The sequence below is a fragment of the Rhyacophila brunnea genome, unplaced genomic scaffold, assembly GCF_057557595.1.
Source record: "Rhyacophila brunnea isolate RB1 unplaced genomic scaffold, BYU_Rbru_1.0 scaffold_16, whole genome shotgun sequence".
NCBI lineage: Eukaryota > Metazoa > Arthropoda > Insecta > Trichoptera > Rhyacophilidae > Rhyacophila > Rhyacophila brunnea.
Genome location: NW_028232816.1, coordinates 30655052 through 30676093, shown reverse-complemented (window position 1 = coordinate 30676093; position 21042 = coordinate 30655052). Strand labels below are relative to the sequence as shown.

The following is a 21042-nucleotide window of genomic DNA, read 5'->3' as shown; positions in this document are numbered from 1 at the left end:
CTACCAGTTAACTTCATCGCAATTATACAGGGCACACATAGTTTAGTAGTATAGAGCACATGGGTGCGACTCCCAGAGGTTGTGGATTCAGTGACGTCCCGTGGGGGTAGGCAGATTGAGCGTCGCTTGGGGGCGGTAGTTACTCAAAGGACGGTAAATCGAGGAGAATCATTTGGCACATATTATAGAAATAGCTACCTAAACTTAGTAATAACGAACATTACTTTCCATTATAAAAGTAAGATTGCTGGTTGGAAACAAATTGTATTATTTAACATAAAAGGTTTAATAAGACTGTAATTTTTCACGGGTTCGCGATGACTAGTTTACTTTTATTGCCCTTCGACATCTTTGGTGACTAGAAACGACACGTGCAGATTTTCGAATAATTATTAGTCAATACTTAATAGTATGACTTATTAACCAGTGCACACATAAGTTGAGTTGGCCGTCAAAACTAAAGATGCATCCCCCTCCTACAGAACGTCCCACCTACCAGTCATGGTTCACGAGTTTAGTATCTATCGAACCGTCGCTCCGTCATTGTATCGTTTAGCGATTTTTTTTTCTTCTTTCGACCATGTCCGATCCTAATAGGATCATATGGGCCTCCACATACTGGAGGTTTGTATTAACAGATTTTATTTTTACGAGAAATGGATGTCAGCCACTTGCTCAACCTATTAAGTCCATACTCTGATTCATACACAAATTGAAAAACAATATGTGTACTTGCAAGACCCAGGATTCGAACCTGGGACCCTCGACACTATAGACCGGCGCTTAAGCCACGCGGCCATCGTGGGTGTGAATAATGCTTAGTTAAATCTTTCCGATCTCAGGATAAAAATATCATTACAAATGTTGCCAAGTTTTGTAAATAAGAAAACCCCAACTTTGAGGAAAAATATTTGAAATTTAATTTTATATGTTTTAGTGGTATATATTTTGTTAGTAATTTATCCATTTAACACATTTATTAGCTATTTGAGTCATGAAAGGATTATATAAAATATATATATAAATAGTACGGCATTTTATTTAGGGACGTCACTGTATAGATTCGAATCCCGTTGGGTTTCATATAATAATATAATATATTTTTAATATTTTTTAGTGGATATATATTTCTCTGGAGTATTTTCAAATTATGCACCTTCAATAAAGAAAGTCACATTCTTAAATCTTGTTTAATTATTAGTTATATAATAAAAAAAAATACTTTATTAGATACAAATATGATAAAAAAATGGTGGTGCTCCATCAGACCAACGAAAGTCTTTCTGACAGAAAACTGTGATGTTTTTAAAAAAACAATTTGATTTATTTGAGAAGCCTCGTACAAATATCATTATTAATATATTGTATTCTTTGTAGGCGGGTTTATAAAATTGAGTTTTCCTCCATTTCCACTAAGAAAATTTTCTATTCGATCCGTTTTTATTCAAGGAAAACGCCATCGTTTTTATCTTCTGTTGTAAAAAAAGGCAAAAGTGCCTTAAATCACTTTACAGGCCTGCGATCTCTCTGGCATCTATTCACAAAGTTGATCGTGTTAACAGTAAACAATGATTTTCGACAAAAACACTTGTAAAAAATTATCTAAACCCCACTCTTCCATTGCGAGACTGGGTCTTTTGTATATCATTTTTTAACATTGTAAAATATATAGAATTTTTCATTAATAACCTGTCATCTTTAAATTTATATAAAACACACATTTTATGGTGTATTTTTTTTTTTTGCTTATTTGAAAGAACCTTTTTTTTTCATTATGTAGAAAATACGATGTTATTTAAATAGCCACACTGACTTCTTCTGGTGGTTTGCATACAATTTTCAATGACTTTCTTCGATAGCTTTCTTATAATATAATCGCGCTTCTATCTGTCGATATACATGAGTGATATTGATTTTGAGGTCACCAATGATTCGTGGCTTGACCATCCATGTCCCACTCATCTTTTAATTTATATAAAACACACATTTATGAATTATTTTTTTCTTTGTTGGTTTAAAGCAGTGGTCCTCAACCCCCGGTCCATTGTTCAAATGGTACCGGGCCGCCCAAGGAACATTAAATTATTTCCATTTTATTTACTGTGGTGTATTTTTCTTGGGTTTGTGCGACTTTCCATGTGTTTCGCTCTTCTTTCTATCCACCGGTGCTTTCTCATGTTTAATACGCTGAGATTGCCACCACAGCACTTAAATCCCTATTGTCATTTCCGACATCCTATCTGTGTGAAGCGGGGTTTTCTGAAATGACAGCAACCAAAACAAAACAACTGAATAAACTGGACATAAGCAACACACTTCGGGTGTCATTGTCTCCTATTACGCCCAGATCAAACCATCTCGTTGTAAAGAAACAAGCTCGGGATTCTCATTGATTTAGCGTCCTAGTGAGTTAAATTAATGTTAAATCACTTTATATTCATTTTTGGAGGCATGTTTAAATACAATTAAATTAAAATTATTAAATCAAAACAATCTAAAATATAAACAATGAACGTCCCCCCCTCAGCGGGCCGCGGCAAAATTATCAAACGTTGACCGGTCCGCGGCGATAAAAAGGTTAGGGATCACTGGTTTAAAGGAATCCTCTTTTCCATTATGTAGAAAATACGATGTTATTTAAATAGCCACACTGACTTTTTCTGGTGGTATACATACAATTTCAATGACTTTCTTACATAATCGCGCCTCTATCTGTCGTATAACACAAGTGATATTGATTTTGAAGTTTTAGGGATTTTGAGATTTTGAGTTTATTATATGTATGTATTGAGGCGATTAATTGTTACAAAAAGTTAACTAGACGGTAACTGTCAAAAAGTGCTATGTTTTATGTAACTTATTATAACAATTATCCGCCTCAATACATAAAAATATGACAAAGTGATAATATTTATCACGTTAACCGTCGGTTGCCGCCTTGTAAAAATCCACTGAATTGTTTTGAAGTGATAATAATTTGACGGTAATTGTTTTGAGTCGATGTATTGAAAACATCAAACCCCGCAGTGTGGTCAGTAACACGAACTGTGTTTCAATACATAATGAAGTAAATACGTACCTAACATGAAATAGGGAGAGATTAAAAATGTATTAACAATAATTATAATTATATTTATTTAATATAAATCTTTGAAACATTGATATGGCAAGTTGTTTTTAGTGTGTAAGTCAATTTTCTTAATAGGTTTAATAAAATAGATATGTATGTAATGTAGGGTGAATACCCTACCATCCAGCATAACTTGGCAGGAAACCATTAATTTATACAATGTATCTTGCAACATAATATTGTTAAAATTGCAAAACAAGCGATTTATGTGAGTCAATCAAATTTCAACAGAAAGCTAATTTACCAATATAATATAATAATTCAATGAATCAATAATATCGCAAATTAATAAATAATGATATATAGGTTTACCATGATATGCACAACAGTTGTTTGTAAGAAAATCAATCTTACGCAATTATTTAAACTGCATAATAGTTCAAATTGAAATCAATTATTTATAATTTACGAAACGAATCATGCATTGCACAGTAAACCTCATAAGCATGATTATCAAAAATATTCAAGTAGTTGGTAGCAGCATTTTCTATTGTATCGAATCAGTATAAAACACTCAGTAGAAGAAAGCAACATCGTCATTCAGTTATCAAAGTTCAACCGTAAGGTTATCGTACGCTTCGCCCAATCGAACCCGTAATCCATCAGAACGCATACTCGTGATTTCACTCAGCTAAATTATAATCTGTTAACTTATCTGTAATAATTAAATTAATATTTATTTGGAAGGAGATAATAAAACCAGGGTTCATTTCATTCACGCACAAAATTCTGAGTTATTCATTTGGGAGTCAAACCAACCTATCCTCCGGTTCCCTATTCCATCTCACTGCCGAAAGTGGTGACCCCGACGTGATCAGTATGCTGTAAAACTCGATGTAAAAATCGCTGTAAAACAAACGATTCAACGTACTCAAAAAAATTAATATTGTGTTACTACACAATTCCTAAATTAGTGATAAGGTGATAAAGATGCAATTTTTTATAATAATACGTATTTCAATATACTTCGGTTAAAATTATGTTACCTATTGATTAACATTAATACATAATTTAATAATATCATGATGATAAAAATTAATACAAAATAATGGTACTTATTTATAACGTAACATAAAATATGAATAACTATTTTTATAATATATATATTTACATTAAAACTTTTAAATAAATAACATTTTCCATAAACTAGAGAGACCAAGTTCAGACATATTATGATTCAGATATCATTTTTCAAAACTTTTGCACCTACTTATTATTTTTCACCTAAAATTTTGTTAGAAAGTGATAGGTAAGCATATAGAAATTTAGTATTATAGCATGGTTATTCTTTTTATCAAGAAAATATTGCTTTTTGTGATATTAAAAAGTTTCGATACTTTTTCATTCAACGTGACGGTCCTAGTCAAGAGTAATCCCTCGTGACGTCGTCGTATCACTTGATTCGTATCGCATCACTTGCGGCCTGCCTCAGCGCAGCTATTCTAACATATCACCTAAACAACAAAGCAACACAAGAACACTACAAAAAATATTAATTCTTGCCATAAATAAAATTAAAGATATCAATGGAAGGACACAATTAACTACACGTCAATGCAACTAACCCTCCCAACCACCTTGTATGAAAAAGCAAGGGCATGGTAAAAATACATCCAAAAAGAGCTACATGTGATAAATATATGACTAATTGACATATTCGTGCGGCTAATTATGTAAATAAGTCAACCGTCTGAACTGTGAAAAAGTGCTACATTTTAACAGCCCCTCTCTTAGCTGTGTTAACTTTTAGAGCGAGATAAAGTACGTCAATTTTATATATTGAGAATTGAGATGCAAGTTCTGATTGTTATGAAATATGATTACGTCACGGCCATCGTCTTAATTTAAGTTCCCTGCTAACTGTCAAATATCGAGTGGCTACTAGCAGCAAAACGTAACATAATATTTGTTTTATTGCAATTACATTTATGTTGCAATCGCAATGACATAACTAATAAAAGTGTAGTTTATGCTGATATTATGTCGACGTTTCATTACAAAACTATTGTCTTCGAGCGTATCCGTTAGCACGAATATATCCAAATTTGACTAACATGTCTTGCCAACCTAAATTTTCGCAGTATTACGAATTTACCAACTATTTTAGATAACCGACTTGGGTATGGAATACCTTCCATGTTAATTTGGACCAATGAAAATAACGGAAACGTGCTGAAATGTTAACTTTTAAGAATAGCTGCGCAGGAGTGAAAAGAAAAAAAGGTGCTTTAAACTTATTCTTCAGTCACGCAGTAGACTATTTATATAATATTAGAATAGATTTACGATGAAATCAATGAGTACTTAATAAAAATAACACGGCGGATGTTGCGAATAATTCGACGAATTGGGCCTATTAATTTCGAAGTCAGTATATAACCTCATTTTGTATTAATATAATTGTCTTGGTTCTGGTTGTGTAAGTACAGAAATTAAAAAGCGCATCTCTTCCGGCCCTATTTTTCATGATTTTCCATAGTTTTCCACGATAATCGGCATAATATTGTTAAAAGTTTTCTCCATACCTACGTAGATAATATTATAATAAACGCCCTCGGGCGAGATATTTTTTTTCAACGTCTTTGTCAATTATGTAGCTATCTATACTAAGCATTTTGTTCTTCATATTATTATATTCTTATGACTAAAATAAACTTTATATTTACAAAAATAATACAAAACATACACGCGTATTCATCTATTCTACCTATGGAAAAAAAAACAAGAAAGAATAACATCACTCCGTTCGGATTTCACCTTGCGAAAGAAAATATGGAAAGCAATAAAACCTTAAAAAATTGGGTGAAAGGAGGAAAATACGGATTGGAATAACAAGTAGGTATTAGGCGAACAGAAAATGTGAAAGGGAAATACATACGCCGGCGCTGTATTCTATGATAACGATCGTGGGCACATGAGATAAAAAATGTACCCTCCCGCAGCGAGCGTAAATAATAACGGGCTATATGAATTTCACACCATTAAGGTTTCCTAATTGACGAAAATGTGATCTACAATGATATTGTTTTTTTTATAATTTATCGTTTGTATCAGGCTAACATGAAAATGCGCGGGAAATTAATGCTGTCATCTATTTCATTTTGTTATGTTGGCAGTGCTGTTTATTGAAGCGTGATTTTTTTTGTGACGTATTTGTTTTATAATTAATCGGTTCCGAAATAATATTATTTGAATTCTCTTACCTAAATAAAAATATAAAATTTATTGAATGTTTTTTATTTTAATAACTTAGAAACACTTTGGGCCATGGCCCCCAGGCTAGAATCTTTGGCAAGCCCCCCTACCTATCGCTAAAAGGCAATGTTACGCTATACAAACATTTTCCAAATGATAATCGAGGTAAAATTATGGGTATTAAGTGTAATTTTAGTGATATTTTGGATTTTTGGAAATATCTAATTGAATTATGAAGTTGTCGAGTATCGACACACAATGATCGCCAATTGTATCGTATTACCACATAATTTTTTTTTTTTTTTAAATGTATCAGGCAAACATGATTATTATTCCGCATGAAAATCGTCTTCTATAATAATGAAGCCAAAACAAATCCTGAACAAAAAAATACATTTAACATAAAAATAGTGAACAAAAAAAGTACTCATATTCTACGAATTTCTATACAAACTTATTAATATTTCTTTTACCATATCGGATCCTAAGAAGTTCATAATATGGGAGCTTTGTATTAACAGATTTTTGTTTTTACGAGAAATGGATGTTTGCCACTTTCTCAACCTGTCAGGTCCATACTCTCTCTCCAAACACACATTAAAAAACAATATGGGACCCTCGATATTACAAGCCGATGCATTACGCGCTTGGCCATTCTGAATGTTTGATAAAAAATACATTCTGTACCTACCTAGTACCGGATTGTGGCCACAGTGCATGACATACTCCAGCGCATCTATTTTATACATAATGCTGCTATCGGCGGCTATAGACGGCTATCGAGAGTAGTTCATCATATTTATGTATTGGGGCGGTTAATTTTTACAATAAGTTAACCGTCTGAACTGTCAAAAAGTGCTATGTTTTAACAGCCCTTCTCTTGACTGAGCTAACATTTAGAGCGAGATAGATAGTGTTGACAGTTTACAACAAAATGCCCTAATACATAAATGATAAACTATCGAGGGTAGTTTTTCATATTTTTGTATTGATGTAATATAATTTTTACAATAAGTTCCATGTCTTAACAGCACCTCTCTTGTATGTGCTAACTTTCGGAGCGAGATAGACAGTTTTGACTGTTTAGATGGCCAACTTATTCTAATAATTGTAATACATCAATACAAAAATATGATTAACTACCCTCAATTGCCACTAATAGCGGCCGATAGCAGTCTTGTGTATAGAAGAGATGCGCTGATACCGAATTTGACTTTAGTATTTATTTTTATAATAATCAACTTTTTCTTCATCATAATATTCCAAAACCATGCAGATACTGGTTTATACTATCTTTTAATATAATGTACATATTTCACCTGTGCAAAATATGTTTATAGTTTAATATTTATAATATATTAGGGTAACATAAAACAAAAGGGTGTACGTATGCCTTTGTTAGATTTCGTTTTGATTATTATTTTATTGTATGATGTTAGTTTATTTAGTATCAGGCAAACATGAAAGCTATTCAGTATATAGCTGTGTAAAATACGTCGTAAATATTTTCTTAGATAACTATCTTACGTAAAGAGTGTATATACGTATTTTCTTTATACACGAATATTCAACTATACTACAGTATTGTACTACAGGTTAATGAGTTCTATGAATTGTATACACAGAAAGCTTATTCATTTGGAGTACTCTAGAATCAAGATAAATGTACGTAAATCTAGGTATATTAAATAAGTAATACTAATCTCTTACGTTTCTCAGTACACTAATATGGCGTAATGTTTTATTTTTCAGGTGTTCAAATATTGTATAATATTTATATTTTGTACGTCGATATTAAAGTATTTATTATAAGCATCTGATCGTATTCGTTTATATCATACATTTACACTTACAAATTTAGTGAAAATATATTTTCATCAACAAAAATCATAAGTTTAGTATGGCACACGGATCTAAACCGCATACGGTTTCAGTCCATGGATGGCCTCTAAGTTATGGATTTCTAGAATTATTAGACATAGGATTCGTCGCACATTACGATGCATAGACGTGAAGTAGATATAACATACCGCTGGATGTTGCAAGTTTGATGTTCAATATTTGTGCATTTGAAATTAAGGTGACGCAACAGTGAAACGCCAAATAATTTTCAGCTGTAGGCGCGACGAAATTTTGGACTCGCTCGCATTCTGTGAGAGGACGTCGAGCCAGAAACACGTCACTTTGCTGCGTGATGGCGACGGGCCAATTAATTCTAAAATCGTGTAAAGATGACTAAAAACTTTACCCATTTACTTTAAAAAGAAAACATGTCAATGAATATATTATTATTGTTACTAATAGAACAATAAACAGAACATAAAATGGACGTATGTTGGATTTATATGACAAATAATATTTCGTTTGACAGGCGTCATTTGCACCCGCGACCCGCAATCCGCGCATCGCCTAGCAACGATATTTTTAGACCATGCCTCAACTAATCCATGGCCTTAAGACAATCAGCCATTGAAACGCTCGGATATCGTATGCTCGCCAGTCCGGCAGTGATGAAATATTCGAAAAATGGGAAATTTACCACCTTCTGGTCTATTCCAACTATATAACTCCATAACACCCAATAACACTGATTTGTTATCTTTCCGAGATAACCCCAAATTTGTTATAGGTGTATTTTGTATGCAAAACAGTTTTCAACGTTTAAGTTATCTAATTATTAATTATTTCATACGAAACTCATAGAATACAATTATAGCATTTTTGCATCGTTTTGGATTTAAGTGTTATGTTAAAATATACTTGCTGATTGCTTCATCTTCAAGCCGTTATATTGAACATAAAACCTGTTACTTTTGTGGTAACGCATATCTATCGTAATCTTCGGAGAGACTAACACCAAACTATTTACTAAAAGTAACAGACAAATTATTCAAACATGCAATAAATACCTAATATTGCGTTGATTGATTATTTACAAATGAACTAAACCTACTTCTTTCAGTTTTCAATACTTTATATTTTACCATGAGAGTTTTGTACTATTCCATAGGAACCGGTTTTAGTAACCCCGGTTTAAAATATTCGTCATCACTGACTCCATATATATTGAACTATGGTATGTATACAAATATTCACAATGACTAAAGTTGTCTGTTTTTACTTACAAAATTAACTAAATAATCGACAGTGATAATTTCATTATTTATAATTATAAAGATATTGAAACGTTTTAAATATTGTATGTTCCTGAAAATAAAAAGCCTCCCATTAATGAATTATAATAATATGTATTGTATTTAACTAATATTTATATAATAACATATAGTCTGGAGATACCAAAAAGTGAAGCCAGCAGATCTATTCCAATGTAACACTTAACACCAATAGATTTGAAAAGTATAACAAATATAATATTATTATTGTATTCTGAGCGTTAAGTATCTCGGCGTTGTAAATGTCAAAAATAACGTTGAATAGCCGCGTACTGACTGAGCGAGCAGCACCGCCTTGCCCAAGCGTTGCCGCGGCCAATCCAATAGTTGTCGGTTTGTCGATGCTTAAAGGTGCTACGCGTGGCTGCCTTGCGTAACGTTAATTTTGTTGCGAGCTGCCTCGCGCAGCGATTTTTGCGAAGCAAATGGCCAAGGCAGCCTTGCGAGGTCGCTCAGTCAGTACGCGGCTATTATCATTTCTGTTGACCGCAGTAAGTCGGTGGGTTATAATAATAATAATTATTGTACAAAATATCTAAAAACAAATATGCGAGTGCGAGTTCACAACGAAGCAGGTGCGAACTTCCACGAAGCAGTCTACTGCCGTGTTATCATTTTTTTTAGATAACTATCTTACATACCTACAGAATAAATGTTTAACACCATGTTGTTATCTTGGCTCTATAAAAATAACGAAAAGGTGTTATGGTGTTACGTTTTTGGAATAGATGTGCTAAGTAGTTAAAACTGATTCCAATAGAATAGTACCAAATAATTGTATCAATAATTATAAGTTAAATTCAATATCCATAAAATACCAAGTACAGTCAATAGCGTTGGTGTTATCTACATTAGCAAATAATCGTTGTTTTATGGGAAACGTTTAACAATTATTTCGTCCGGATTACTACATGACGTACGCGCACTTAATATGCGTTATATAGCGTTTTTTAGCATGTCTTACGACCCTCGGCGGAGTAGTGGGAGAGCGCCAGTTTCTGAAACCGTGGGGGCCTTTTCTTTAACCCCGTTCAGCAAAAATTACATATCGTTTTTCCAGAGTGCGTGTGATTCAGAACGATACCTATATAGTTTACAAATGACCAACAGTGATTGATCGTATACAATCGGTTGGTAAATATAACTTCAACAATGTGGAACTACTATGCTTTGCTCGGGAGCAAAATTGATCAATAAAAAAGTGGGTACGAAAAAGATTTTTTTTGCGTGAAATGTGAAATAATTTAACATGTTTTATTTTTCTTTTTAATGTATATTTAATTATTATATTTAAGTACGTTGTATTAATACTATTTTACTGTGATTTACTTGTGTTTTTAATGTAATTAATATATTTCATGTTATAATAAAGCTAACTTCTACAACCATATAAAGTGAAGTACCTAATTAATGATTTTAATTGTGTATTTTTTTAATTATATTGTTGGTTTGACAAAATATTGAACACAAAACATTTTTATTTGACAAAGTGACTAATTAAGAACAAAATTTAATCTATGAACCATAAGATGTCACATTTTAATAGTTTTATTAGTTTTTCCGTATCCTATAAAATCACCACCTCAGTGGGTTATTATTAGCATATTAGCTTCGATAACCGTCTGCTAGATGGTTTTATAATTTTTCAAACAATATTTTATGTCAATTACACTCCGGTAATTCGATATAATGAACAAAAAGATTGTGTTCATTTCGCAACGTCTACAATATATGCGTACTTATATAATATAAGGGTTAAATATGGGCAACAGAGATGACTAAATATATATATATGCCATCAGGGCAATTGAGATTCATTCATAACTATGTTAAAAGAATATGAATCAACATTTATGTAGTGTCAAAACACGGTGTAAATTGCGTTATGTATACCTTCAGACTCGTCTCAATGAGATCTACAAAATATCAAAATATGGTATGCCTAGGTCTTATAGGCTGGGAAAAATAATAATATGTGTCAATATATTATTGTGATATATCCATTGTTTGACTGTCTTTCTAAGTTTAAAATTGCTCTTCCGAACAATTTAGAAAAACGGACATTTATCGTGTTTCTCCATCTTATTACAAAAATTAGCTATTAATTGTGGTTACTATCAGTTGTGTTTTATAAAACTGTTTTTAATATAAGTACATAATATTATATTATTGCATTATCTCCAATTTCATAACGCTGCCAATGATTAAAACTTGTCAGAAATGTTCCATGTTATCTTATCTTAATTGCCTAACTGAGTTTTCACAACATATATATATTATATATATTGTTTATTATTGTATTCTGTTTTTGGGATGTCTTTTGATTGGGTTGAACATTTTGGGCTGGATGACTATAATACTAAACTCTTTAAAGTTAGGTGTATGAATTCGAACGCTGCTCTAAGTGTGTTGAAATATGGTCTGTATAACTGAGAGCAAATCTAATAAAAAGGGGGTGATGGTATACTGTGTCAGTTACGATGACCAAAGATACCAGATCGGATATTGATTTTTTTTAAATCTCAAATTCTCATGGTTCCTCTGAATTTTTTTTACTCCTTTACTAAACGCCTAACTAAAATATCCATTATTCCTGCCTAATATATTGGTCTCAAATTTAAAATTTGTAATCTGGGTCTATCGACTGTTCGGCAATTTCTGAAAATGTGCATTGAACGCTTATTTATCATTCATGATGTTTGACCTACATACTTTTTCTGACATCTGCGATATCTTATAATATATGATAAACTAGAAGTATTTTATTGGTCTTTAAAATATTTCTGACCTTCAACGATGTTGCTTTGGCATCGGTAATGTGACAACCCAAAACCCTAATATGATGAATTTACTCTAAATCGATTGTGTTTTAAAATATGTTTATAACCCCACTATTTGTAATATTACGTCTGTTTTTTTTTTCTTGTCAAATTTATACTTTTGTTTCTGTCCAATAATTGTAATTAAAAAATGTGTTTGTTTTCTAATTCTGTGTCTTAAAATAATGTTTTGTGTGTTTCAGACCGCGTAAAATTCAGAGAGGAAAGTAAGTGAAACAAAAATACCTACACGCAAAGTAGTTGCTGCGTTGGGCTAGTGTCTAGAACATACATTTGGCAAAAAAAATGCTTGCTTGTAGTTTAGATATGATATGGATTTAGAGCATTATAGTTAGGCAATATAGATATTAATAAAAACAAATTTGTGTGCAACAAACATTCTATAAATGAAATAACACCACAATATAATACTGACATACTTACATTTTATTTATTAATACTGTTTATTTAATATTTCATTTTATTTACTTACTCGATTTTTTTCATCTTCAAGTGTCATTATCTAACCTTGTTTTTTATTAAACATTTTGTTTTATTCAACGAATACTTCATAAGATTTAAAAATGTAATATTTTTTATTCAGCATACATAACTCGGTAACATACTTTTGAAAAAATATGGGAACGGAAAGGACTCAAACCTGTATCTATCGGAGCAAGGTGAAATTTACATTCTAAAATCTTGTGAATTATTCGTTGAATAATAAATAGTTTAGTAAATTATTAACAAGTGTAAGTACGTTATGACAAAATTTTGGATAGATCCAGGCATTAGGCAGGCTGAATCAAAATATGATTTCCTTGGACTGACCGGGTGAGGTTCTCAATCGAATGGGAGAGGGCCGAGAAGTTCTACAAAGTATCAAAACTAAAAAACTGCATTACTTCGACCACATTATGAGATATCAATGTAGGTATTACAACAAAACATCTTGGAGTGATCCGTGGCGTTTGTTAGTAATTAAAGTAATACCTACTTTGATTTAAAATACAAAAGCCGATCGCCAATAGTAGCTCAATTTGGAAAGCGCTTCAGTGTGTATTAAAAGCCATTAGTTAAAATTTATCACAAGTATATATGACTCCTTTTTCATAGTGCTCTATGTGCAAGTTCGATTCCTACGTTTTTCAAAAAGATTTTTTCTATTGGTTATAATATATTTTCTCAGAAGTCTTTTCAAAGTTATGCATGTTCAATATTATATGCCTGTTTTTAGGCCCCTAACGAATCAATGGTGTTATCTGCGTCAAAGAAAATTGCCCCTATGTTTTCTTCTGTAAACTTCAACATCATTTCACGCACAAATCAGTATTTAAAACTTAGCAGGTAGCTAGTAGTAATTCAGATTCAGACAACAGCCACTGTGTTAGCTCCGGCCTATTGTGCTAACATCACGTTTATTCAGTAAACGTGTCTGAGATTTTAAACACCTGCCATGTTTCCACAACGTTGGAGGTTAATTAATTGTCTCAGGAGTAGAACAAGTGCGAAGTAGAAGCCTTGATATATAAGACTATAAAGGCTGTTTGAATAATCACTATAATATATTGTACACATTATGTGTTATACTGGGATTGGTAACACTATACCAGCATGATAAAAATATCGATAGGTTAGTTAGTGGCTTTTACCTACGGTAAATTGTACGTATGCAGTTGGTCGAATACATTACTGCAGTAAGCTTTTATACCGGTAACTTTACTGTTAGCATAATTTTCTCTGCACATGCGTTTTTTTAATACAGAGGTTATTAAAAGGTACACATAATTTCTATATTCACGTAATTCAAAGTTATTGTGTGTAACATGATAATATTAATGATCGCCTCCCGATGCATTCTGATCGCCGCCCGGTTTCCAACGCCTCCTCTGGTAACCCAGAAAAACTTTCGTTTAAACAGGCTAATTCTTAATCCATGGGGTACTGTTCGGTTATCAGGAATACAGCGGAAAACACATTTTGAAAATACCCGACATACTGGATTATTTGTTAGTTTGGGTTAGTTTAGGTTAGGTTAGGTTGGGTTAGGTTAGGTTAGATTATGTTTGGTTAGGTTAACCTAACAAATAATCCAGTTTATCGGCTTTTTTCGAAATGTGTTTCCGCTGTATTCCTGATGACCGAACAGTACCATCCATGGTTATGTTTTAATAGCGCGGTCGGTAGCTGGTAAACTGAGGCATTTTACCTACTCATGAAGAATGGCCCTAAAGCTTTACTTATCATTGTACAGATATATTACTATTATCACCATTCTAAAATATAATATTATATTACGTGGTTAAATTCGTAAGGTATCGGAATATCATATCGGAGGTTCCGGGTTAGATTTCTAAGAAAGGGTGGAAGTCACAGTGCAACTTTATGGTTTTACCAAGCCTGCGTATTTATATAATTATTTCATTACAATATTGTAACTATGCCTTTTGCTATGTTCGAATTTAAGTCTAGTTGAGCTTGGTCAAATTTAATCTTGTTTTTTTTCAATTAGGTACCTAGTCAATGTGTCCAGGTAATATGTACCCATAAAATGGGTTTGGGTCGAAATCCCGAATGCTGAAATCCCGAATGGCCAAAATCCCGAATTGCCGGAATCCCGAAAAATAAAAAAATACAAACAGTAATAATTGCGCAATCCTAACACTTATCTTGAATTGTACAAATTTTACAGGAGAGACAAAAAATCTTTTTTTTAGAACAAATGGGTTTTTTTCTCTCTTGTTAAGGTTGCGCAAATATTACTGTTTGAATTTTTTTATTTTTCGGGATTCCGGCCATTCGGGATTTTGGCCATTCGGGATTTCGGCATTCGGAATTTCGGCCTTCGGGATTTCGGCCATTCGAGATTTCAGCATTCGGGATTTCGGCCTTCGAGATTTCGTCCGGCACCCCCAAAAAATGAGTAAATGGTTAACATTCAATCATATTGTATGATGCCTCCACAACAAATACAGAAATCGGTTTTATTTTCTCTATATTTTTTTAATAAATCAAATATTATAATTTATTTTTTACCTATTTGACTTTTTAAACAATTTAAACAAAGTGTGTATGTGAAATTTATATTATGGGTAATGTTTTTCAATATTAATTAATGATCTCTAAAATTAAGTTTTTATTATAATTGAAATAATTATTGTGATTGATGTATTTGTTGTTTTGTGCTTTAAACTCATCCTCAGATAATTACGTTCCAAATATATCCAATGGATGGGCTTATAGCCCTCATATACCAGCATATGTCAACACCAATAATCGTAGGGTTAGCAAAAACTTTTATTTGATAACTATTATTTTATAAACATAGATGCCAGTTTAATTAATAACATTTTTGGTTCTAAACTTTGAATAATTAGGTAGTGGAGGTTTTTTAATATCTTACTGATATAAAACTAAAGGAGGATGATTTATTTGTATCGAACAACATTAAAACATATTATTGTGACATTCATTATTTCATACATTTTAATACTAACATAAACTATTGTATATTTTGTATACAACATTTCGTAAGCATGCAATCTAAAACTGTAGACACACAAGAGAAAAATATGGCAACCTCTAGATTAACTATTTTATCAATACAACGTTTATTATATTTTCATAGAAATCAGATATAATTTGACATCAAATAAGTGTATTTGTTATTTTTATAATGTTGTCAACTCTAGTGTGTACACGACATTAGATTGTATCCTTATTACAAGGATTACATTTAACAATATGTTTAATATCTACTGTACATATTATTTAGTATTTTTGTATTATAATAATATAACAGCTAAAATAGTTTTATACATAACGCAATGTAGAAGCTTTTAGGCTCCATGCTTATTATAATTTGTTGTTAAAGCTTATTACTGTGTGTTTCTTCCTTAAATGTATTAATGTTATTTTCAAACAATGATAAAGTGCTTACACACCTTATAAATAAAATCAACACTCTTTTTATTAATTTCTTAAAAAATAATTTAATTTCTTATTTAAATGTTTTTCGCTGTATTATATTTTAATCCAGGTAACAATTAATTGTTGATTTCAATAAGATTTCTTATTAACTTATGTATTGCTGTTATGTATAGGATATACAATTCGTACACAAAAATTGCTACTTTTTCCAAAAAAGGTTATGATGGACGTCTAACAAATAACTGTAAGAATTTCTGTTATTGCAATCATAAAACGCAATAATTGTGTTTTATGTTTAATTATAGCAACAATACATTCAAATTGCAGTAGTCACTTTCATTTTGTTAAATTTAGCAATTTAATTTTTTAAATTTTTAATATAATTAAATTTTGCAAAAATATATGTAATGATTCGGGTAAATTAAATTAACTCGTTGATACCATAGGTTTAATATGACATTATAAACTCGTTAATATTAAAACAGTAAAAAAGTATAATAAAATATTACGTAAAAAAAAAAGTATCGAACATAATATAATATATCAATTAGCAAACTGTTTGAAGAGAATGAATCCTTGATATTTGAATAATGCATTGAGATGTTTTATTTTTTCTAAAAAAACAATATGAAATAGATTCTTCTTCTTCTTCGATGGCGCTACAGCTCAAGTCGAGCCCTGGCCTCCTCCACCGCCGTCCTCCAACCGGAACGGTCCTCCGCACGTCTTTTCCAGTTCCTGATTTTTAGCAGCTGGTTGGCATCTTTTGTAATGTTGTCACCCCATCGTGTGCGCGGCTTTCCCACTGGCCTTTTCCCCGTTGGGTTTCCTTCGAGGATCTTCTTCGGTATCCGTGACTCAGGCATGCGCTGGACATGGCCTGCCCAGTTTAGCCTCTGGAGTTTTATGAAGGTGGAGAGTTTTGAATCTTGGTATAAGCGGTATAGTTCCGTGTTGTACCTAATTCTCCACTCCCCACCATCATTCATGGGTCCGTATATCCGCCTCAGGATCTTTTTTACAAAGCAGTCCACCATTTCAGCTGCTTTCATATTTAGTCTCCATGACTCGCACTCGTATGCAACGACTGTGCATATGTCGGTTTTATGAAATCGATTACAATATCTTTTATATTTCATACATTTAAATTCTAATGGATTTAAGTTTTATACTATTCCATATTTTGACAGTGTATATTTGTCTGCCTTTTGGTGAGTGTACATAGTATCTGAAGATGCCGAAAGAGCGAAATCCGGGTCGCAAAAAACGACTCAAATGGAATAGTACAAAACTTAAATCGATTAGAATTTAAATTCAAATTCCATCAAGTACCTTCAGTCTATAGTACACATGGCCCCAATATTAGCCCCGACATCCTGAAACGGGCCCCCAGGCTAGGATTTTTGGCGGGCCCTCCTACCTACCGCTAATGATAAGCACAGTATAATCCTTTCCAAACAGTAGCGTTTTCCAAATGGTGTACGCGGTAAAATTAATGTGTATATTCAGTGTTTTATTGTATATTTTAATCAATTTTTAATACATCCATTTGAATTATGGAGTTGTCGAGTACTGATACTTACACAATTAAAAATTGTATCGTGCAACCACATAATTTTAATTAATAATATTATTGAAGGAAAATAGCGACAAGGTATCAGGCTACTTTTTTTTATTAGTGAAGCAAATTTGTGATGTGTGTTTATCTCACATATCTGGTCGACTCGCCTCGCCGGGCCCCTCCTGAGCCCGGGCCCCCAGGCTAGGGCCCTGTCAGCCCCCCGCCCCTAGTAGAGGCGATGATAGTACCTATTAATAGTATTCATACATTTAGTGGGGATACAAAACTGAAGCATACTCAAGAGTTATGTGCAGTCGAAAATTGAATTTACAGTTTTAAACATAACCAAAATGTCAGCAAACTATCATATGATAGAGTACCTACCTAAATACATGTAATAATTACAAATTTAAATACAACTATGTTACAATAAAAGACATTACGTTTAAAATTATTGTTCCCTTGTCAACCATTTGTAATTTTAACTATCCAATTCATTGTGTAGATGACACGTTAGAGCTGTAATAAAACGTTATATCATTGGTCTAGTATTAGCTCTGAATATTTATCAAATTATTCAAATTAATATGGATACACGCATTTCAATCAGGGCCACCGCGAGAGCTACGGCCACCTCTGTGCGAAAAAATGCCGCATTAAATTTAACTAAAATAATTTGCAAAATAATCATCTGCGCATCTTTCTATTCTATACACAAAACTCCTATCGGGCCGCTGTCGGCAGCTATCAATGGTAGTTTTTTTATATTTTTATCACAATAAGTTAGTTATAATTATTACAATAAGTGCTATATTTTAACGCCACCTCTCTTGGCTGTGCTAAATTTTATAACGAGATAGACAATTTTAACTGTTTAGACGGCTAACTTATTGTAACATTTATAATACTTCAATACAAACATATGATAATCTACGCTCGTTAATCGCCGATAGCGGCCAATAGTAGTCTTGTGTATAGAATAGATGCGCTAGTATTCATAATAATATATACATTGAATTAACTATTTTTCCTTCAACGAATATTTCACGAGGTTTGAGAATGATTGAACATACATAATTTGAAAATATCTCAGGGAAATATATAACTAGTAGAAATATATACGACGCCCAATGGGACTCAAACCCGCCTCCTCTCAATTCGCGCCAATGTGCTCTAGCAATTCACCTATGTGTATCGTATCTAATTATCACAAAATTATATTTATTGTATACAACAATATTTACAAGATTTAAGAATGTAACACTCTTTATTGAACGTGGATAATAAGAAAACTCCAGACAAGGGCGGAGGTTGCAATTCTGTTAAACGAACGCTGTACATAGACATACATTGTATTGTATACGATACAACGATACAACATACATTTTTTTTATCATATTCGATCCCAAAATGATATGGACCTCCTCGCGGTGGAGGTTGTATTAATAGATTTTCGTTTTTACGAGAAATAGATATTAGCCACTTGCGCAACCTGGCCAAAACACACATTTTATACAACATATTGTGAATTCCCCAGACCCGAGGTTCGAAAACAAGACCCACGATATTATAAGCCTGATTAGGTCCTCGTGGACATTAATATAATTATCAAATCTTAAATCATATTTAGGTACACGTCATATAAAACCTACTCATTATTATAAAGACATAAGACAGCTAGAAGTTGGTTCCGGCCTAATCCCCGAGCTTCAATGTAAACTACTATAAAACTATTATATTTTGAATTTCTTTTATCCAAAAGTTGACAATTATATCTTTTCTTCAATGGAAATATAATTTTCATCTTTCTTTTGCAATTCTGTTTTCTACATTGCAGAATAAATTCTGTAACGAAAACATCAGGCCAATATACAAAACTTTGAATAATATTATTATATTTCTATGGAACGTCTTCAAGTTTACTTTGTATCGTACTGTAATAATTGTGTGTACACTTGTAAAAGCTACCTCGGCAAGCTTTGAGCTTTTCAGCGGAAAAATTTTAATGAGAGCTTTCGATAATTGGATGCAGCAAGAGGCTTATTAAGAAAAACTACGCGATAAAGCACGACGCGAGAGCTAAAGGTATGATAATATTATTTTTTTTGTTTTTATCAAGGCATGTAGCACAATAAAAAAATATTTTTTATGATTTTATTTCAGGCTGTATATTTCTTTACAAGTATCTGTTTGTTGAATTGACAATTTAAGACTTAAGTGAATCCAAAATTTTATTTAAAATTTAGTTGAAATTCTTGCGGTTTTTGATAGATGCTAGCAAAAATATTTATGTTGGAGTATTTGATAAATCGTCCACGATGACCGAGCAGCTTATGCATCGGCTTATAATTTCGTGGGTCCTAGGTTCGAATCTTGGGACTGGCAAATATACATATTGATTTTCGATTTGTGTTTGGAGTCTGAATATGAATCTAATATGTTGAACAAGGTGGCTAACATTCGTTTAACGTATAAACAGAAAATCTTAACAAACCTTTACTCCGTGGAGGTCCATAATATGATCTTATCAGGAACGGACATGCTCAAAAAATGACATATGGACAGCCATGTAAAATAAAGAAAAAATGAGAACTCTGTGACAGTCAACAATAATTGTAACGTATTCATCGTTTCGTTCATAAAAATTCAATGTCGTTTACTTGTTCGCGATATGTATGTGTTAGCACTAATTATCTAAGCAAACACGAAGTCCAAAATAATAATGTTGCTTACTATGTAACTATATTCAATTATATATTCAATTTTAATTTATTTTACATATTGTGGACATTACAAATTATAAGTTTAAGACGTTCACAACATGACATTTAGAAACAAATAATTATTATTAAAAAAGTATTATGTAATATTGTAATTATGCAATATTTAGTTATTCTATAGTATAAATGTGTAAATACAAAAAATATGAAGTATATAGGTACAAGGAAGTACACCGGATGAGTTAAGCAGACCCTATTTTAAGAATTTATAAAATAACGTCCACCTATACTCATTCTCACGTAGATGGAATATATCAACATCCGAAGCGATTTGGTTGAACAGAGTTATTGCTATACCAATTGGCATCACCAATGGCAGGTTAGTTCTGCTCCTCGGGAGAACAAACAACTGATGCTCCCGATTTCTAAGATAGTTATCAGGGACACACAAGTCAATATTACCAAGAATGGCAGAGTTCTCATTCACACCACGTATTAGTCGAAAAAAATACGT

The 21042-nt window shown here is 32.3% G+C and overlaps 1 protein-coding gene across 1 annotated transcript in view; it reads left to right on the top strand.

Annotated features, from left to right (window-relative positions):
• Ptp36E (protein tyrosine phosphatase 36E) overlaps positions 1-21042 on the top strand; it is a 653618-nt gene that overhangs the window by 269189 nt on the left and 363387 nt on the right. Inside the window, exon 2 of the mRNA XM_085943740.1 lies at positions 12521-12544. Within this exon, the coding sequence (XP_085799866.1) occupies positions 12521-12544 (24 nt within the window). The remainder of the gene's footprint in view (positions 1-12520; positions 12545-21042) is intronic.